The sequence below is a fragment of the Cibotium barometz genome, chromosome 11 (genome assembly GCF_041138505.1).
Source record: "Cibotium barometz isolate CiBa-2024 chromosome 11, ASM4113850v1, whole genome shotgun sequence".
Taxonomy (NCBI): Eukaryota; Viridiplantae; Streptophyta; class Polypodiopsida; order Cyatheales; family Cibotiaceae; genus Cibotium; species Cibotium barometz.
The window spans coordinates 39,951,021-39,973,312 of NC_141056.1; the positions used below are offsets into that span (position 1 = coordinate 39,951,021).

At 45.5% G+C, this 22,292-nt stretch overlaps 1 protein-coding gene and 1 long non-coding RNA gene across 3 annotated transcripts in view; both read right to left on the reverse strand.

Moving 5' to 3' along the window:
* Window positions 1–22,292, reverse strand: part of LOC147634166 (mechanosensitive ion channel protein 1, mitochondrial-like) — a 105,289-nt gene that overhangs the window by 36,446 nt on the left and 46,551 nt on the right. Inside the window, exons 3-4 of one of the 2 annotated variants that reach the window (XM_086805312.1) lie at window positions 9,358–9,458; window positions 6,725–6,832 (exon numbers count right to left, since the gene is read on the reverse strand). In XM_086805312.1, the coding sequence (XP_086661438.1) occupies window positions 6,725–6,832; window positions 9,358–9,458 (209 nt within the window). The remainder of the gene's footprint in view (window positions 1–6,724; window positions 6,833–9,357; window positions 9,459–22,292) is intronic. The other variant, XM_086805314.1, reaches the window with a different exon arrangement.
* Window positions 3,448–6,717, reverse strand: LOC147634167 (uncharacterized). Its single transcript, XR_015266991.1, has 2 exons — window positions 5,649–6,717; window positions 3,448–5,011 (listed from the first exon to the last, which is right to left on the reverse strand). It is a non-coding gene; the product is annotated as an uncharacterized LOC147634167 (long non-coding RNA).

A 22,292-nucleotide genomic window follows, 5' to 3' on the forward strand; every position in this document is an offset into this window, starting at 1 on the left:
ATCATGGGAGATATGCGGCCAGTGGGATGACAGGCTGTGTGACAGCCATTCTAGAGACTGGCATAGTTATAGCGCCAGCTCATTTAGTCGGGTTCACACTATAGAGAACCCGTGTATGTATTGGTTGAGTACCTTTCATATTATGTGTACTCTTATTCTTGTATATGGTGTGTTGAGTGTTGAGTAGAGAGAAGAAGATTTTCAGCCTCTCACCTTGTGTGTTCTCTATTAAGGTTTTGTGAGTGTGTGTGTGTGTGCTTGCAAGAGCTCAAGCTCTCCTCCCCCCTGCATCTTTTCATGGTATCAGAGCCTAGTTCGTGCTAAGGGCTGAGCTGCAAGCAAGAGAACCACAGGAAGCGGTACGAGGGTAAGAGCTTCAACTACTCTTCCCTATTGTGTTGGTGACTACACCCTTGTCGGGAGCTCTACGGGAGGCACCGGCAAACGATCTCCGATTGAGGAGCTTTTTTCGCGGGAGTGAAGCTATAGGGCAACTATACAGTCCTACGGACTAAAATTTCCGGGCCGAAAACGCGTTTCGGGCGTGTCTGGACCTCCGTTTTTCAGAAAGCAGTAGATTTCGAGCACTGCGGGTAAGTCATCGATTCTCTGCAGAACTCTGTTTTAAGAACTGCAGGAAGACAGATTGACTGTGCAGACACTGTGGGTGCTGCAAAGAGGTCTACAGTTGCCATTGGGTGTATGTATGCACATTGAAGTCACTGGTTGTGACATTTGAGAGTACTACAGTACTGCTGTGCAGAAAATACAGCATTTGTGCAGGAAAAACCAGAGTGCAGTTTCTGGTAAAATTGTGTGTTTGGCAAGATGTCTAATGATGGCATAACACAGATTGTGGCTGAGAAGTTGGATAAGAATAACTTCCATGCTTGGAGGTTCAGGTTGACGAATTTCCTGATGGGAAAAGGCTATTGGGACTACATAGAAGGTGAGCATGAAGAGGCACCGGAGATACCGGATATAAATCCGACTGCTGCAGATGTGAAAGAGTTTAAAGACTGGAACCAAGGAGCCAGGAAAGTAATGTATTGGCTTTCCATTAGTATACAGGACACCATGATTGGGCACATTCAGGATGCCAAGTCCCCCAAGGAGGCGTGGGACACCTTGGTAAAGCTTTATGAAACAAATACCAAGGCACGTAAGATACAGTTGAAGAATGAACTTCATACTGTGGAGAAAAAGAGCATGTCTGTGAATGCCTATGCGCTGAAGATAAAGGGTATTGTGGAATCCCTTGCATCTATTGGTGTGTCAGTAGATGATGATGACAAGGTGGAAGTCTGTCTACGTGGTCTCGGGCCACAATACAAGGCGTTCAAGACGTCTATTCAGACTCGGGAAAACATTCCCAACTTTACAGATTTGGTGTCTATGCTGATTATCGAAGAGAAGAATTTGGGTGAAGACCAACAGTCTTCACAAAGCAAAAACAGTTCAGAGCAACAGGCCTTCTACACGAGTTCAGGAAGAGGACGAGGTAGAGGAGACCGCGGACGCGGTCAAGGAGGTGGCCGAACAGGTAATCAGAATTATGGCCAGCAGCAACAGCAGCAACAACAGTCCCAGAATCAACAACAACAACAACAACACGCAGGTGGAAGAGGCAAATTCAGAGGCAGGGGGAGTCAAAGAGGCCGTGGAAATTGGCAAAGGCAATATAATGATATACGTGAATGCTATTATTGTGGTAAGCCTGGACATGTGCAGTCAGAATGTTATAAGAAGCAGGCTGACATGCAAAATGGAAAAGTGCAGCAAAACAACTATGCATCCTCAAGCAGAAATAATGAGGATAATGAAAGGTTGTTTGTTATGCAGCATGTCGTGAATGCCATGTCTGAAAATGTTGATGCAGCACAAAAAGATAATGTATGGTATGTGGATTCAGGCGCTTCGAACCACATGACGAGTCATGGGGAGTGGTTCAAGGAGATGAAAAACCCGGAAAGACCAGGTTTTGTGGAAACAGGGGATGACACTGCTCATCCAATTGCCCACATTGGAGATGTGCCATTGTCTATGCAGGATGGCAAAGTGAAGTACCTTGCAGATGTACTTCATGTACCGAACATAACAAAGAATCTGGTTTCAGTTGGCCAGATGATTAAGCAGGGTTTGCAGGTTCGGTTTAACCCTAATGGATGTTATGTTGAAGATTTTAAAGACAAGTGCAGGTTGGTTGCAAAAGGCAACAGAGTGGGCAGAATGTTTACGTTGGATGTAGACATGCCTGAGATGAGTGCTGCGATGTTTGCAAATGGTTCAGGAATTGTTGCAGACACAGACATATGGCATAAAAGTGTGTCTCTTGTCAATTCAGGAATTTACTTCTTGTATTTTGAGCAAGTGTCCATCAAACCTTAGTGTATTTAAGTGTATTGATTAGCATTGTGTTCTACCAAGTTACATTGGTATCAGAGCATACGGTTCTCTTTCACTTCTATCGTGAGAGACGATCACCGTGAACACTAGCTATCTCTACACTTAGAACATTATGGACAGCCATACAATGAATGTTGGAGATACTAATACAAGAGGCAGGGACAATGAAATGCATGCCTCCAATGCTTTACAAGATGAGCAAACTCATGTGGTGCACAATAGGGAACATGAATATGTGGGACAGCCGTCCCGTGGCAAAGAGAAGATGCAGGAAGAAGAGTCCATAGTCTTGAGGGCTAAACTTACTCGTATGCAGGCTCTTCTCCATGCACAACAAGAAGAATTGAATCTCTACCGCCGCGAGGATCCATTGGTACATGACCGTTTGAAGGCCAAGAAAGCTGAATCTTATATGGATCATGCAATGGCAATGATTGCTCAAGAGTTACACATGCAACCGAGGGATGCAACACGTGCATACTTGGCTCGTACCGAGGATGCCTATGCAGAAAAAGCAACCATCTTGGAATCTCCACAAGTGCCCGAACAAGAACTTATGTCTAAGACGGTGAATCTCCATGCGATGGGAGAGGAACAATCAGTGACTTCACGCCATGCAGAAACACCTTATGCAACCCGTGAAGAATACAATGTTTATGGCAGTGGTCACAATGTATGTCAAATTCCATTGCCGGCTGAAAATGTGCATGCACAACACATGCAACATGGGCTGCAATTTTCTGTTGGTGCAGGTATTCCGCGTATCTGTCATGCCACTCATGCCTTGGAGTGTGCTCGTGAGGGAGAAGTTATGCCTGAAAATGTATCAATGCATGTTGAGGGGCCAGCCATGCCTCATGTTTACAGGGCGCATGTACCTATGCCTTTTGCATCACCTTTTGGTCCAAAAATGATACCAGTCACGGGGGCTGTCCCAATGGACAAACATGGGGGAAAACATGTTGAGATGCATACACATGCATCAAAGTCTCGTGACTTCAAAGCCGTGAAGTTTGACACATATCATGGGGAATATGATGCATCAAAGGCACTTGCTTTTATTGCCCAGTTTGATATTGCTTTCAGTGATGAGGATTTCACTCAGTAATCCATGATCCGGCATGTAAGCATGTTCATGAAAGGCACTGCTGCCCATTGGTGGCTCACGGAGAAGCTCTCACCGAATCCTGTTAGATCATGGAAAGAGTTCAAGGAGAGGTTCTATGCTCAATTCTTGCCTCCCAATGCATTGAATGAGATAACAATGAAGTGGGATTGGGTAAAGCAAAATGAGGGGGAATTGGTAAATTTCAAGGCAAAGAGAGGGCTGTCCAAAACCTGCAAAATGATGGACAACCACCTAAAAAGGACCAAAACCAAGATAAAAATGGTCCAAAGGCTCAAAATAACACTACCAAGAAGCGTCCCTTCAAACTGAGAGACTATGGTCTCACTCCGGAACAGAAAAAGTAATATATGAGTGAGGGGAAATGCTTTACTTTTGGTGGCACCGAGCATATTGCAAAGGCATGCCCAAACAAGAAAAAGCATGATAATGCAAATGCATCAAAGCCTAATGTGCATATGGTTCCGGATGTACAGGGCAACACTTCACATGATAGCAAAGATAGGGTTGTATGTAAAGCTTGGGGACAGCTCAAAGATCAGCCCGCTTTGTTCATGTTTGATGATTGTGCATCTGAAAATTTCATATCCACTCAGATGGCAGCTGCTTTGGGTATTGAAGTGGAGGACATGGGTCCTCAAATTGAAGCAGGGGCTGCCTTTGTTGGTAGAGAAGTGCAGGTCATGCCTATTTTTGGCAAGTTGCGCATACACATTCAAGGCTATGTGGATCATGAGGATTTTCTTGTGGCACCTTTGAATGGCTGTGATGTATTGCTTGGAAAGCCTTGGCATACACGTATTGATCCGTGCAAGGCTTACAAAAAAATGGAGTGCGGATGGATCCTGCAAAGATTGATGTAATTCGGAATTGGCCCGAATTGAGTTCGGTGCATGAGATCCGTAGTTTTCTTGGATTATGCTCTTACTACCGCAGGTTCATTCAGCACTTTGCATGGATTGCTTCTCCTTTACATGATTTGACAAAGAAGAAGGCCGTGTTCAAATGAACTAATGTAGAGAGGGATGCATGCCTCAAATTGAAAGATGCAACTACTCATGGTCCAGTGTTGATTATTCCGGATTCGCAAAAGCCTTTTTGTGTGGAATGTGATGCATCTGGAAATTGCATAGGAACTGTCCTTAATCAAGAGGGACATGCCATGGCTTATGAGAGTCGTAGATTGCATGATGCAGAGCTATCTCTTGGCATTTATGAGAAAGAGCTCTTGGCTGTAATTCATGCACTTACTATATGGAAACATTACCTTCTTGGCCAGGGCACCGATCATGCTCCCAGGGAATCACCACTGATAGAGCAATCATCTTATGTCGTGCTCGTTAACCACGCCCACTAGGATCCCGACCACGGCATCCTCACCATCGCCAGATCAGAGCCATTATTGCTCGGCATCGGAGGCGCCTACTTCGCTTCTACGACCTCTCCATTCTAGACAGCCCCATGGCGGAGATATTTGATCTGAGGAGAGGGCAACACTTCAACTGATCAGCATACATGGATCTACTAGATATACATTTTCCAATATTTTCTACTCAGTATCATCTAGGAGTCTTACTTACAATTCTCATAACTGTAAGACAATCAGTTTATTGTACTTTTTAGTTTCATTTATTTGTTCTCTTTGATGAGACACCAACTTCAGATGTACTCTCAGTTTTGGTCTCATAGGCCATTATGGCCTCTTAGAGACGTTCATGTATCATTTCATTTCTCTCTCTCTCTCTCTCTCTCTCTCTCTCTCTCTCTCTCTTTTGATAACTGTAAGACAATCAGTTTATTGTACTTTTTAGTCTCTTTTAGTTGTTCTCTTTGATGAGACACCAACTTCAGATGTACTCTCAGTTTTGGTCTCATAGGCCATTATGGCCTCTTACAGACGTTAATATATCATTTCATTTCATTTGAGCTTTGTTCTCTCTCTAACCTTCTCTCCTTCACTGTTTGCTGTTTACACTACATAGCCATGTATTTCTTCGACCCTCCATAGCTGCAGGTCTACCATGAAATTCAACAGGTTTCATACCTAAAAGCTAATTTCTTTGAAAGATATATGAGCCATCTGTGCATGACTTTATAATAAGCAAAGCAGACTTACCTTATGAGCATCATAAGTGTGAAGCATCTGGTGTTCAGGGTGACCGTATTGGTGAAGGCCCCCTCCTTGCAAGTCACTAGCCCTTGAGTAAAAGCAAAGACCAACAACTCTTATATGAGGGTTACCGCATTAACTCAGTCCAACCACCACTACTGCAGCTTTCCGCAACGAATGTATATCGCCATCAAAAGGTACTGCTGAAAAGCTCGGCTTTTAGGCAAGCCTATCAACCCAAGAAGCAATCGTATAAGTCCGGGTATAAGGTCCTTCAAAATGAATTGGTTTGTTTATTACCACTGATCAGTAAGGCTTGGCTCCATGATCCGGGTAATGAGGAAGGGATAAAGAGGCAGCCCATCCATGCATCCAGCGCTTTTTGCTCGTGTGGCTCCACAAATGCGGAGGTTCCAGCATCTGGGATTAATGTGCTGCCATTACAATCGTTGTAGTCATATGAAGACGTGCAGAATCCAGATAGGCTATGAAGCAGACTCAGCAATTGTGTTCTTATAATCAAAGATAAAGCTGCCAGGGAGCTCAATCAATCATGATCACAGCTCACAGCTCTAAAAGGAATCTGTGTGGGAGGTTCAGGGTGGCTACAACTATTGTGTTTATTATGAAAAGTCCAAATATATAGGGGTAGACTTGTGCAAGCTTCATCATGGAACTTAAGAGATCTATCTTCATTGAATCTACTGCTGTTGTTTCGTAAGTTGGTGATTGGTGAGAGTTCCATTCATTTTGCTCAAAAAGGTGTAACCATAGTTAATATTATATGCATAATAATACCAATCTGTAATGATATCCTCCAGAAATGCATGGATAAAAAATGCATGAGTGGAAATGCTTCGGCTGAAAACATTGTTTTTCTCGTTTCCTCGAAATGGTTTAAAAAAATAAAGGTACTTTTAAACAAACCTCTGATAGACTAGCTTGGATAGCCTTCAAATGATTATGCATTATTTAATATGTGCGTGCGTGTTTTTTTTTTGGGTTAAGAAGAAAGGGGGCGGGGAAGGGGGGGGGGGGGGGTGATGATGTGGAGAGAGAGAGAGAGAGAGAGAGAGAGGGACCTGGCTGGAAAAGAAGGAGTTCGGTACAACGACAGGGAATTTATCATTATCTAGTAACTGAGTTGCAGTTAGTCCAATATCAAGCACCTGCCCCTCAATGGATCCAGCCTGTACACAGGTCAACATGTATTCAAGCTTGACACAAAGGATACCACTTTGAGCTACACAAGATACAGTGAAAAACAACTATTTTTAGCCCCTCAATGAATGCGCTCAAAAGAATTTCCAGACAAACTAAAGACATTCTTTGTCTACTTGGAATCCTGAGCAGAATATACATTTCCAAATCTGCAAACGCTTCCAGCAGTTCACTCCAGGTACTACATGTTATAAAACTGCAAGCATCAAAGCTTGTGCACCTGTTAAAAAGTGACTTGAGGATATCATCCCACTATGCTAGGCCTCAGCCACTTCTCCAGAGATGAGAGAAACTTTCTGTCAACACTTACCCTTGAAACAAGCCCCAAAAGGAACTTCACTCTTGAGCCAATATGGACAAAGATTTCTTATTAAATGTGCCCTACAAGCTAAGTCATAGGTTCACCGCCATGCCAATTTTTGCGTGGGCACTAAGACTTTTAAGTCTTTGTATATGGCAGGCTTGTACAAAGTTTTACAGGCACGTCACATGCATCATAGGCTAGCGCTAATCCGAGAGCGTAAAAAGCCTACTATGAGCCCTGTCTATAGTGGTGAATGACAGTCCAGAAAGCACTTTAAGGAACCTATTAACCAGGACTGCATGGATAAATAAGGAGCCTTGGCCATTAAATCCATTCTTAACAAATATTTTCAGCCACCACAAATGGTCACAACAGCACCAAACTTTCCACGAGGCTTGAGGAGGTCCAAGGTCCTCCCAAAGCAAACGCCTTTTTTAGGGCAAAACCGTGCACAAACTGTTTCAACATTTGTATAAGCAATCCCAATTTCCTGCTTTGCTTATTCTTCTGCATCAAATTACCCTAAGTATGCTTGCTTTACTTTGACATAAATTGTGGACTAGGTGTTTTGCTGTTTTGATCCTGCTTGAACTGTGAACGCTTCTGTGAGAGCGATTTGTCCCAGTCCTTATGCAGCCTTGTTGCAGCCCAAAAAATTTTATTTCCCTGGTGATGTGGTGGAAGCTTCATGTCCGCAGGGCCACTATAGATACAGCAGTTTGGAGGAGCAACCTACAGATCCTTTGATTCCCTCTCTTGTAAGTGTTGCAATCCGAAAATTTACTTCGCCATTATTGTGGTACAGTTGCAGTCCAGAGCTCTCGGATAAGCAGAACACTCAAACCAAATGAGGGTGGACAAATTCTTTGCAACCCCTTGTTCAGCAGCCTTTTATTTTCCCAGCTGATGGACCAGATGGTGATGTTCCTGATAATATATTTATCCTTCAAATGCTTCATACGAGCGTTGGAGTTGGAAGTCTGCAATGCCTAGCTAATCCACCACCAAGTCATGCCGATGCAGGAAACTCATCTACACATCTTAAAGAGAATATATGAAGGGAGCTCGAGGGGGGGATGCAGCCAATAGACTCGACTTTCTATCTTTTGCGATTTCCAAACAACTATTTCCCTGTCTCTTCACCAGTGGAGCCACACACACCTTTCAATGATAGATACACTTCAGTTTTTTTGTTTTTCGAGCCAGGGTCAACTTGTGCCCCGTTAAACTCAAAACAACAAGGGAGGTTACGCTGACAGTGACAGAGCCTAGCATTAAGGTGCTTGCTGTCTTGGGAAAACCAAGCACCACCAGGGCACCTATGCACAGCGTCCGGCTCACAGAGGTACACACCTGCCTGAGCCACAGCAGGGGCTAGCTTGAAGAAGCAGAACCACTCTGTGCCTAACCAGCCCTCCCTATCCAACCGAGCTAAGAGAGAGTGAAGATGTGAAGGGCACCACAAGACTACTTACGTCCTTTCATCTTCCACATCTTCTCCACGTGGAAGAAACTAGCACCTCCTGCACACTCTAGCAACCCCCCTCCATTCCTGCAAAATTTACACCTTCCAACACCCCCCTCCATTCCTGCAAAATTTACACCTTCCAACACCCCCCTCCAATCGAACATGGAGAGGAGCAACCCAAGCTTAGATGAACCGAGCTTTGATACACCAAGCACCACCAAGGTACCTGCAGACTCTCTTTTAAGTGCAGGTATGCACCCTCAAAAGGCTTGTTTTCCAAACTTTTAATAGGTCACTACTCCGCATCTTTAACATATATTAGTGAGTAACAATACCCCCACTTCGTTCTTAATAGTGTTCAATACTCTGCACCACCCTCATTTGACATAGCGATGAGTGTGCTCGGAAAAAGTCAATTGACACTTATTGCTCCATAAATTATGGAACCCAAACTATCGAAGGACAAAATTCTCTTGCATTCGTGTCACTGTATCAAGCTAGACCATGTAATGGGGTCACTCTACTGCAGTATGTTTGCTTCACAGGTTATTTGAGCCTTAGTACTCTCTACTTTTACCTATAAGATCAGCTGCTTTATGCACCTCATCAAAAATGATCAGCACAAGGACACACTTGCCACTCTAAATCTCATGAACTTTCCTTCCACATATAGAACGAGTAATTTCTCTCCTGTTCGCAATATTTTTAGAAGAGAATCATACCTTGATTGTATCACCAATAGAGAAAGGCTTCATGAATTGAAGGGCAAAACCACTGAGCATGTTCCCCAGTATATCTCTAGCAGCAAAAGCCGTTGCCACACCTATATCCAGCATTGTTGTCAAACTTACAAGACAAACTAAGGTAATATATAAAAATCAAACTTCTTATGAGAACATTCAAATACTCACTTAACATTATTTAATTAGCTTACTGCCTCTTCTTAAAGCTGCTTTCATCTAAAATGATGGAAACCAATTTGGTTTTATTAAGAGAAGTGTGCTCAATAGACACATGAAAACCCGTTTCGTCGAGCCTGCAGTCCAAGGTCAAAAATCAGTGTACAAATGTAAAGGACTAGAGCTCCCTGACTTTGGAGACTTGCCTCCTTCACCTTCTTCTGTGCACCCTCATCTGCCCGCCTGCATCCCTCTGCTGCCTACCTTCTCCTGCGACCCCCTCCTCTGCTGCACACCTTCCCCTCAGCTGCCCACCCTCCCCTGTTTCGACCACTCGCCTGCATCCCCTCCTCCACTGCCTGCCTAGTAACTATGAGGACCGCCACCTCTTCTGCCCGCCTGAGGGTGAGCCACTCTCCAAGAGACTGGGCCGGTCCCTTGATCAATGCGCCCCATGAGATGTAAGGACGGGAGCCAAGCATGTGGCCACTAGGAAGCGTAATCAAGGGGTTCAAAACCAGCAGCTGTCGAAGTCTCTCCTCGTCTACGACTAGGGGAGACTAGTGAAGAGCAAAACGAATTTGGTCCCAAGCTCGGAAGAGGCTGGCCGCGATCGTTAAGGCTGGGCTAAGGCCGCAAGTCCTCGTCTCTATGAAGATCCATCTCGGGCTCGGAGACCATGGACCACCGGGCAAAGATACAGGCCATCATGTTGGTTGCCTGGCACACTAAGGTGGTGGTTCTTCTCTGGACAGTATGTCCAGAGTCCAAAATGCTCACAGCACAGCCCACATATGAATAGACATATTAGAATGGAGCATAACATAAATGACAAGATTGGCAAGAGTGATAACAATACTGGACAACGCTAGTATTACTCCAAGGCACTGTTACATGCCCTTCAATGTACCGTGCGACGTGCACACCCGACAGTGGTCACAGTGAGTAGGACGACACCCAGGCTGAAATGACGACTACAGCACTCAACGTCCCCCTTTCCTTGCCGGCACCACTCCAATTGCCATCTGTCGCACTCGCCGTCACCAGTCACAGTCACAGCTCCCATCCCGACCGCCTTCCTACTATCGCTACCCGTAGCCATCGCCTTTCAACGGCCGCTTGTTCGACCATTGCCAAACTCGTGCTGACCTACTCCCGTGCCTGTCCGCTCTTATGCTCCCTCACCTATTGTGGTCACCTTTGACGGCCGGCCCCACGTCCCTCTCCACACCTCTGCAGAAATAGATATGGTGCAAGACATACAGGTACGTGATTTTGGGTTCTATTCATGGGGCTTTTGTGAATTACATGCTTGCAGTTCAGTGCAAGACTTGGTGCAAGGTTCAATGAAAATTGGGGATTTTTTCAAATTCATGCTTCATTGGATATTTCAAGGCAAACAAGACAATTTCATGCACGCAACTATAGAATTTTTGCTTGATTGTAGAAATTAAAGCTGCAGGCTTTGCAAAAATTTGGAGTTTTTCAAAAATTCATGCTTAATTGCACAACTGTAGCTACAAGGTACACAGAGATTAGAAACTTTCCGCATTTGTGTGCAATCAGCACATCATTCAACTCTCTGGCACACATAAATTTGGGGCTTTCCATTCTACATGCCTTGATTGGATGTTTATTCATTGATTGTGCAAAGATTTGCATTGCTTGTGTTGTCAGGACACTCCAAACATTTACTGCAGCCTTATATTGAGACAAAAGTTTGCTCAGGAATCTGTGATTGCTTGGCATAGCACTCTGGTGCATTGGGTTTTTGCCTGCAAGTGCTTTTTACAGCATACTTGGTTACAAGTGTTTGCATATCTCTTGGCAAAACATTACGGCTAGAAATACAACCGATATATTCGGGGTTTTGTTCCAAGAGGACAAATTGGATGGCAGTAACTACTCCCTCCGGAGTTTCATGGTCCGAAACCTTCTTGTTGCCAAAGGTTTATGGGATTATGTATCAGGTGAAGATGTACGCCTTGTAGACATAGCACCGAACACGCTTGGCCATGGTGCTCAGCAAGTTGCAGTACCTACTCCTCACTCACAAGAGTAGAAGAGATGGGATACTCGTGAAGCCCAAGCGATGGCTTTGATTGCTTTGCGAATAAAGCGATCAATCATACCACATATCAGGTCTTGGAGGACCTCACGGCGAGCTTGGGATGTACTTGAAACCATGTATCAAGCAAAGAATGAGGCCAGGGTTGCATATCTCAAGAAGGAACTTGAGAACTTGGACAGGAATGATGGTGACAGTATGGCTGATCATCTTACGAAGTTCCAGGATCTTCGGGAGCAGTTGCTCAATATTGATGAGGTCATTTCTGAAAAGGAGCTCGTTTCCAAGACACTATCATCACTGCCAGAAACTTACTTGAACTTCCACACATCGCTCACTCTATCTATGCGGGGGAACCTGGAACCATCTTGTTTGAAGAGTTGGTTTTGACTTGTTACTACAAGAGCATGCCTCACGTAGAACTGCCACCAAAACATGTATGTGAAGGGTGCATATGGATAAGATGCATAGAAATGTATTCTCAAAAGACGGATCAACAAGGACTGTCCGAAAATTAGAGCTTGTGCACAGTGATGTGTGTGGTCCTATGAGGACACCATCTATTGGAAAGCATGTAAACTTTGTAACCTCTATCAATGGCTACTCCAGATTTTCTTGGATGTATCCCTTGAAAGCAAAATCTAATGTATTTACATGTTTTCAGCATTTTGTGGCACAAGCTGAAAATCAAACAGGTTGCAGTTGCAAAGTGCAGACCCTCCGTACAAATCAAGGGGGGAAATACATGTCCATTGCTTTCAAAGTTTTTATGGCAGAAAAGAGCATAAAGCATCAATGCACGATGCCATATTCTCCTCAACAAAATGGTGTTGCTGAGAGAGAGAACAGGTCACTGATGGAAATGGCTAGATGCATGGTTAACGGCAAAGGCTTGCCTCACAAATTCTGGATGGAGGCAATCATGTGTGCTAACGTGTTGAATAAATGCCCTACCAAAGCATTAAAAACCATAACGCCATATGAGGCTTGGCGCGAAAGGAAAGCTAAAGTTAATCACTTTAGAGTTTTTCGATGCATTGCTTATGCACATGTACCTCAACAATTGCGAGGTAAGCTTGATGACAAAGCAACTAAGTGCATATTTGTGGGTTACAGTAGTGGCAGTAAAAGCTACCGTCTCTTTAATCCTTCCACGCAAAGGATTTTGTACAACAGAGACGTGTTTGCTAAAAATTCAGACCAACCATTGGCTGAATTTTTTTGACAACCACCTTCAAGCCCACTTAACATGTTTGAAGGACTTCTCCCATTGGGAAATTGGGAATTGATGGCACAACGGATCAACCATCAACTTTGCCTAATGGACAGCATTTGGGTGCTCAAAATCAACACATAAATGAACTCATTACACCTCAAAATGTAGAGGAAGCAATGGAGTTGTGCCTCGTGAGGATGAGCATTGGATAAAAGCCATGCAAAATGAGATGGATTGCTCCTCTGGAGGAAGATAGCCTCCAGTGATGCCTGCTTGAGCCTTTTCCTCAGGGGTTTTCTTAGGCTTGGATTCCTTACCCCTTGAACTAGAGCTAGGACTGTTGTATGTCTTAGTGTCTTTAGAAGACGAATTACCCTTTCCCTCTTGGGGTTTGGTACTGGACTGAGATGACTACTTGGGCTTGCCTACGTTCATCTTCATTTCTTCATTCTGAGCGAGTCAAAGCCCAGTCATATGTACTGGGTACAAAGTTACGAACTGTGAACCGAATGTTAGGATCCAATCCACGAATGAATTGCTCCGTCTTGGCCTGCACAGATGACCCTAACTGCTGTGCTAAAGTGATAACCTTTCCGGAAAACTAAAGCACTAGGGATCCGTTCTGTCTGAGTCCATAGAACTCTGGGACGGGAGGAATCTGGTCTTCAGGTGATGGACAAAGGTATTCCAACTAAAAGCTATGACACCTGTGGTCTGGTTTGTATAAAGATTAGACCAATGCTACCACCAAGTGACCGGCTCACCAGTTAGATGGGGAGCCGCTACGTAGACTCTATCCTGAGGATCTGTGATCCTAGCTAATGAAAAATGAGCATTAAACTAATGAATAAATTGATTAACTGCTGAATGATCACACTTACCATCGTACTTACCAAATTTGGCTGATTTCGAATGACAGTGGTTGATGTTGCGAGCTGCGAGCACCTATGGCTGGGGAAACCGAGGAGAGATGTTAATACCTCACGCGTATGGCCTCCTTTTCTCGTTGGTGCTCGAGTAACATACGTTCTCGATCAAGCTCACGTTGGTGCTCCCGAGCGGCGAGTTCAACTTAACACCGATCTTCGTCGACCTGCGTTGGGCTTCCTCATAGTCCCGTCTTTCTGCTTTTTCTTGTTGCTTTCTAGCTTCTGCTACTGCTTTTTCTTCTCTCCTTCGGGCCTCATCCTCTCTCCTTTGTTGTTCCATCTAAAAGAAGAGGGAGATGTAGTTGGGTGCTGCTAGAGGCGGAGGAGGACATGCTGCTGCTGCCAAACGCTCCATGGGCAGCTGGTTCTGAAAAGATATGGTGTCTGCAGTAGACGGAAGAGCAAGGTCTCCTTCGAGGAAGACGTCTTCCGGTTGATGAGTACTCTCCTCTGTAGACATGATGCTGAAGTTGGTGGTCGTGCCGGAACGCAATCTGACCATCCAAGGATGCCCTCACAGTGGATACGGTGTGTGTGGACAAGCTGAATCTGATACCAATGGCTGAATCTGATACCAATGTAACATGCAGCGGAAGTCTTCGTATTGGAGGATCCTGTCACACAAATGCTCACACCGTCTTTTGTATCCCGAGTTTCGCGAGTTTAGCAATCCACTTTAATACTTCAAACTTTAGAGAGATATGAGAGAGAGATAAGAACTGTACACCAGATTGGGTCCAAAATTACCCACTAAAGGGCCCCCTATCCCGTTACCGGAATAGTATTTGCTTTATTACTTTAGAGGGAATGATTGGGGACTGTAGATAAGCCAAACGCAAGATCTCGGAGGATCGAAAGCGTGGCTGATCTGAACACGGCTGTAGAAACACCACAATGAATTGATCTCATGCCTATGCACTCTTCCCAAGGGTATGAGGAAGGGCTGCACACCTGAGGCTGATAAGGGACTGTAGTGGACTGTTCTAAGCTATGAATGAATGCTCCAGATGCTTATGAATGCTGTGTTACCTTCACCAGATGGCTGGGGCAGATGTGGATGATGAATGGAAGGCTGAGAACTGATTTAGAACTGAAACGCAGGACTGTAGGGGGTACTGTGCACAGGCCGGTTGCAGTATATGCAGAAAACGCAGGAGATCTTGTTGGAAACTGGCCCAGGACTGACTGTACTGCAGCATTTATGGACTGTAGACTGCTGGAGGCTGAACGCTGATGGCCAGGGGTGCTGAAGAGGCAAAACGCAAGCCTGATGTGAAGGGGGGGACTACTGGCTGCTGCAGGCGGGTATGCTCCTAGGGCTGAGGAAGAAGGTGCCTGGATTCTGAATGGAATACTAAGCACAAGGCTTGCCTACTTATACTAGTTGAGAGTTGGTCAAAGTTGGCTGACTGGACATAAAGTTATTAAACTTTGTCATAAAAATGGCATTAAATGCTAATAAAATACTATAAAATATTGAAAAAATACCAGATAAATCCTATTTAATTTCCTAAGGCTTCTGTGATGTTCTAAGTGATGCACAGGCATATGAATGCATGTTATGCAAAATACAGAGTGCTTTCTGATGCAAACACTAAGGCTTCTAGTGACTCTACATGCATGAATGATTCTCTCCAAGTGGGTTAAGGGACTTGACTGATTGACTGACCCGCTAAGGCTGAGGAATGACCTACATAGCTCGTACCTGACTTATCCTAGACTAAGGATATACAATGGGGTCACGGCATACGACAAATATCATCCTACTGGGTTCTAATAATATGCAGATGTTGCACTGTTGATGATGAGCCATCTTGTCACCATGCATTGAGTGCAGAGTGCATGTGACAGAAGCGGATATTCCGCTATCTTCAGGGCTCCCTGGATCTTGTTTTGGTATATCCCAAGGGGGACAACTTGCATTTACATGCTTACAATGATTCAGACTCGGCTAGTGACTGTGATACACGAAAATCCACCAATGGAAATTGTTTCTTTTTGGGACATTCATGCATATCATGGTGGAGTAAAAAGCAATCCATTGTTGCTACATCTACTTATGAGGTTGAGTACAAGGCAGCCTTTGAGGAGATTGATGGTTGATCTTCGTGAATGTCAACAGACAACCACTACCATACTCACTGACACTTAGAGTGCTATAGTCGTGCCACGAAACCGAGTGTTTCATGCACGTACTAAGCACATTGAGATTCATTATCATTATGTCAGAGAGAGGATACATGCAGGGGAGATCACATTATCTTACTACTCTACACAGGACAATGTTCGAGATCTGTTCACAAAGGCATTGCCTCGACAGAAGTTTGAAGCTTTCCGCAAAGCTTTTGGGCTTACTCTCCTACAGAGAGTGATCTGCTACCCACCTTGTACAGGTTCACATTACCACTAAGGGGAGATTTATTGGCATATATGATATGAGTAGTGCCACATGTGAACATGGCTAACCAAGGGCACTTTTTCCCTTTGGGTTTTTCCCCTTGGAGATCTGGTGTGAAAGGACACCATCTCATAGTCACAAGGGAACGTCGTTCCAAGCTCTTGGAACGGGGGAACGCGTTCCATAGAGATAGCCGTTCCCGTTCCCGTTCCAAAATGGCACCGCAAACCATGTAAGAAATATAAGTGAACTATGTATCATGTAGAACACATCTATGCATTATCATGGCCACTACTGAGATGGTTTGAGGTTCTTTCTTTACTATGCCTCTTTCCAAAGCATTTACAGATATATAAAGTAAATTTATAAACACATTTATGCAATGATGTGGCGTTCCCGATTCCATTCCCTTTTATTCAAGCTTTTCGTTCCCGTTCCAAACAGTCATCCGTTCCCCAAAACGTTCCCGTTCCCTTGTGACTATGCACCATCTACTTTAGTTGTATTATGATATCATGGAGTTGACCTTCTAACTCCACTCATTCCAATGCAATCTATTCTTTGCATCTCTCATCATCTTGTGTGCAGATTGTTACAAAATGAAAAGACGCACTATGCTATTTATACATCATGAAATATGATGGGTACAAAAAATATAATACTAACATCATGAAAAGATGATATATACAATGATATAATAAAAAGTAAAGATTCTCCTCATGATGGGGGAAAGCTCTGAGTGCTGCCCAATGTAGAACTGGGTACCCTAGTGGATGAAGAAGTCTGAGAGCTAGTGAGAAGCAACTAGAGATAACGGATGGACTACCAAAGGGCATCTAAGTCTACTGCTTGGGCCCGTAAAGAAACGAGCTCCCTGGTCTGATGTGCCACCTGGTCACGTAACTCTATCACCGCCTCTATGCTATGGGAAGATGAGGTAAGGAAGTGAGTGAGCTCTGATTCAGCTTCCTATAGGTGTTGCTCCAGTGTGGACATCTAAGTTTGAAGACCTCGAATGGTGTCCTCAACCTGACGAGTGCGATCCCTCTGGCAAAGCGATGATCACGACAGAGCTCAAAGATGTAGTCGATGAGATAGGTGGAGTAGATGCGGAGATCAACAAAGAGGTTGTGAACTATGCAACGAGCTCGACGAGTATGATAGCTGCTCTGGAGTGTCCGGGGACCCCAAGCGAGGGAGATCACCCACAGAGATGTCTGGAACGCTGTAGAAAATTGGAGTGTCAAAAAGCTCGTCCTCCCGATCTACACAGAAGGTCACCTCATGTGGAGAACACAAAATAGGTGTAGGCAAGGAAGACCCTCCAGATGCTATGGTAGAGGTAACTGCATGGATGGCGGTGCTCACCATAGGAGTGTCGGGAGGGGATCTGGATGACGACCTGCTAGCCACCGCCGCCGGTGGAGAAGTTTGGAGGGTGCTGTGGACAGATGGCGTGATGGTGAGGTGGATGGAACCTACTACTGTCGAGGAAGGAGGCAAGGTGGAGAGGGTGGATACTGCTGCTGTCGAGGATGGGGTGCGGCCGGATGACGCCACGCCACTGATAGTGGATGAGGGTGTGACTGTAGGGTGGTGGGAGGGGTAGTGCTGCGCCAATGGGATGAGCCAGGGAGATCCCTTCGCACCCGAGGTTGGATGCAGGATACCGCCGGGGTTGATTGGTGAGGCTGGCGGGGTGGCACAGACGTAAGCGGATTAGAAGGTTGCTGCCGAAGGTAGGTGAGGAAGCATGCAAAGGACCAAGTGAAGGAGGCAATTTCTGGCTTATTAAGCTAAGTCTGAAATTGGCGGCAACGGAGGCGAATAGATTTGTGGAGGGGATGATGGATGGAAAATGGGCAGCCAGTGCAGAAGCAGTGGAATGCCTTCGCGTAGTGAGTGGAGACGAAGGGCAATGGCAATGTGGGAATCTCTCTGAGCAAGAAATAGTAATCGAAGGAAATGTAGAGATGGATGGTACAAGGACTGGGTAGGGAGGGGGTGGGGGCCAGCAGAGCAATGGTTGCTGCAGAGAGCTCCGCTGGTGGGATCCCAGTGATACGAGTATCAGAACATCGATGGAGGACCTGAAAATGGTGTATAGAGACAGGGTCGGAAGCTGGTGGGGTGCGGGTGGGAAGTGGAGGAGCTGGGGGAGAAATGAGAATGAGAGCATCATCCTCAGAGAGGAAATACAGAGGATCACTATCAGAGGAGGCTGATAATGATGGAGATGAATCTGAAGAAATGGGCAGAAAACCTACCTGGGAGGCCACCATTGCCATAGTAGCAGATGCAAAAGGTGACAATTACGCAGTGGAGCCAGCTGACGGGGTGGTCGTCGCAGGCACAGTTGCAGAAGAATGCACCTAGGTGGGGGGGGGCTGCCTGTGTAGATGGGGGGGCCTCCTTAGGTCATAAAAATCTCATGATGGAATGCTTGTATGGAGCAGGAGTGCTAGATAAGCCATCTACCATGAGTGTAGGATAGAGAGGTGGTAGGAAGAAGAAAATGGAGAGGAATGAAAAGCAAGCATGAGGCAGTGGGGTAGAAAGAAAGAAAGAAAGAAAGATTTTATTAACGTCTTCCAAAAGACCGAACTCGGCCTATGAGACAAATCGGAGTACCTGTATGAGGTATCCTCTGTCATCCCAACAAAATGAAAAAGTACTGAATAAAAAAGCTGAATCTGGGTGTGCAAAAATACAAAAATAGTAAGAGCCAAAAAAGGGAGAGATGGCGTAGGAGAAGGCGACAAAGAGCTTTTGTTTTTTGGTTTGTTTTTTTTTTGAGGTGCTGAGGGGCGGCGCTATCCAGACAGCTGGAAGGGGATGGGTACGGGCTCTAGGGCGAGGGAGGGAGGCGGGTGCGATGACCGGAAGTGGGGGGAGCAGGAGATGGCCACCCAAGGGATGTCAAGGAGGCGATGAGGGGCATGTGAGTAGGAGAGATTGAAGGAGGCGAGTATGGATGTGGAGAGGTTGGCGTTGTGTGGGGCGAGCAAGAAGGACAGGCGATCAAGTTTAAGGAAGGCGGGCAAGAGGGTGGTCGGCCAAGTCGGAGAACAAGGCAAGTATGAGGGGTGGTGAAACAGAAAGTGGGGGGCTATGACAAAGGGAGTCAATGGGCAACGTCAGAAGCGTAGGACAAGCAAGAATTCCAAATGTAGGGGAACTTGACGTGAAGAAGGGAGAGAGCATGAAGTGGCGTACGGGAAGAAGGGGGCGAGCATGAACTGGCGTAGGTGGCGTTGGGTGTTGATGACACATCTTGCGGAGTAAGTGGCAGAGCACTTTGTTGGTGCTTTCAGCCTGAATAGCAGCAACCATCTTCAGACACAACCTGCCACCTGAGGTTTGTTAAGATATTTGAGGACATGGTGATCCGAGATGACAATGAAGTGGGAGCCCAAGACGTAGTGCCAGAACTTTTGGCATGCATCATAGACTATGGCCAAGCCCGCCCAGTCAGTGGTGTTGTAGTTTTGTCAGTTGGTGTGAGGAGGCGGCTGGCATAGTACATTGGTCTGTCCACCTTGTACTCCTCACTGGATTGAGTGAGGACCGTGCCAACAACAGTGAGACTTGCATCTGTATGGACGTGGAAGATGATCGCCCAGTAGGGTGGATGAGAATGGGAGCTTCAGTGAAGTGCTTGTTAAGGTAGGTGAAGGCGGTAGAAGCACGATCAGACCACTGGCGAGTCAGTGGAAAGGAGTCAGTGGAAGGGCCACATTAGCATACATATCAATGAAGGGACTGATCTGGAAAGATTATTGAAACAGCACAGTATGCTCTTTGGATCAAAAGTGACTCGTATATTTATGGCCGTAGCTTGAGTTACATGTATATCCAAATTTGATTGTCGAGGGACGTCACCTCGATTAAGATCGTCTGCATGTGAATGTAATTATGTATCATGTAATTAATCAACTAAATAACAACAAATTTTATATCAAAAAATGGTGAATTTCATAATGTATTTCCTAGTAAGTTGTCCGATGGTCGGATTGGGTTACTACCTCGAAGCCATCCCATCTCCCAACAACCTTATGGGTCTGGCCAAAGGAAAGAGGATCTTAAACAAATTCAAGCGTGTAAGTTCTTTTGTCGAAGAAGAGATGGTAGCATGCATTTATGTGGATTACAAGGAGTTCAATAAACTTAAGTGAAGAACTGTTATCCTTTGCCAAGGATGGATGACCTTATAGATCGTCTACATGGTGCAAAGTATTTAATCGATGTAAGGTCAAGATATCATCAAGTTAGTATTAAACCATAGATGTGCCTAAGACTGTGTTTCAGGCACAATATGGACATTATGAGTTTTTGGTTTTACCTTTTGGGTTAACCAATGCTCTAGCTACTTTCCAGCAAAGGTGTACAGTTTGTTTCATCTCGATTGTGGTCTTCCTAGATGAAATACTTATCTATAGTAGGCCATTGGAAGAACATTTTCAATTTTGTAGGATCGTCTTGGGGATTCTAAGACAAGAGAAAGTGACTTCTTAAAACAAGAACTTTGTATTTGGGTCATTTCATTTTTGTTGATGGTATATTGCTGGATCCCGATCCCCAATAAGATAAGGAAGGTTCTAAAGTGACCTATTCCTCTCACATCTCCTAGGGCCACATCTGTTGCAATCCGACCCTAGCGGTGGATTCATGGCTTTGCTTCTTCACATTCCCCCACCCCCACCCCCCTTCTTCCCCTTGCAACAAAAGAGGCTTGCAAGCCTTTGGAGAAGGACCCCCCTGAAGAGTCACACACTCCCATGGCATCACTCCCCTTATTTTGTGTGGGTTACCTCTTTCTCGTGAGTCATCACGCTAGCGGATAGTATGCCACCTCGAAAGGCAAGGAGTCCATGTGCCATCTGCGGTTGTGGAAACACACTATCCTCATGTGCTGGGGCTCCTTACTAGGCCTTGATTCCCAACCACAAAGGCCAGAGGTGGGGAGTCCTCTTGGATGCCAAACATCACCAAGGGGTGGTTCTTGACGGGCTGCCCCATGGCCTATCTCTAGTGACATCCAAAAGAGTGATATTGGAGGGACCCGACCATCCACCCAAAGGCTCCTTTCGCTCAGTTTCGGCCCACCTGGACTAGGTATCAATCCACACTAATTCCCAACCACAAAGGCCAGAGGTGGGGAGTCCAACTGGATGCCACAAATCGCCAAGGGGTGGTTCTAAGAGGGCCCGCGTCTACATTGGATCTAGGAAAAGTGGCATTGAAGAGACCCAGCCATCTGTTTGGAGGCTCCCGGTACTCTTTTCTTCATATACTTGGTCCACTTGGGTCAACATCTTTTTTTACAAGAGCTTAATGGCGACGACTGCCTACTGGTAGACCCAGAGCCTATCCACTAGTTTTTCCCCAGACTACTAGCACCGGCTTTGGTGAAACTTTCAACCTCAAAAGATTACTCTATTGCTATGATTGTTGGCACATCACAACCTCGCAGCGAGCACGTGGTTGAACATCACAAGATGCCCATCCTTGTGTAGCCAATCTGGCGCCCTAATGAAGACTCAGCGACATTGCCTTTCGGATTGCCAAAGGCCCGGAAGTTTTGGTGAGGTTTCTCATGCTATTCACATCCGAGCCCAACACTCTCCACTACGTTACATGGGGCGCGATTTCTTGAGCCACAGAGGAGGACACAGCTCTACTCTATGAGGAGGATGGCAAAAGCCTCACCTTGAAGTTCACACTTTCGGATCTCGGCTATTCTGCTTCCTTGTTCCCAGTCATCCACTGGACCCCGGAAACCAGAGTGAGCAAGAGATCGGAGCTCATCAGCGACATAGGAGCCCGAAATATCTGGCGGGCCAAATGCAAAGAGGCCATTGATGGCTCCACCACACCACCCACAGAAACAATCCACTCCATCTCGACGGACATCATCCACACATTCTGAGGACAATGGAAGTGCCTCGTACGCGACTCGGAGCTGATGCAGCAATGTCGCACAGCCTCCTTGCACATATGAAGCCTGGGCCACTTCCTCACTAGAGGGGGTGACAGACTGATCTCACATTACAAGCCCCTAGCGTGGCTTTTTCCAGCCCCTCCACCAACGTAGACTCGCTCCGAGAGCAGACAGCCTGAGAGGGAGGCCCCTTTTTGTTTGTTTTC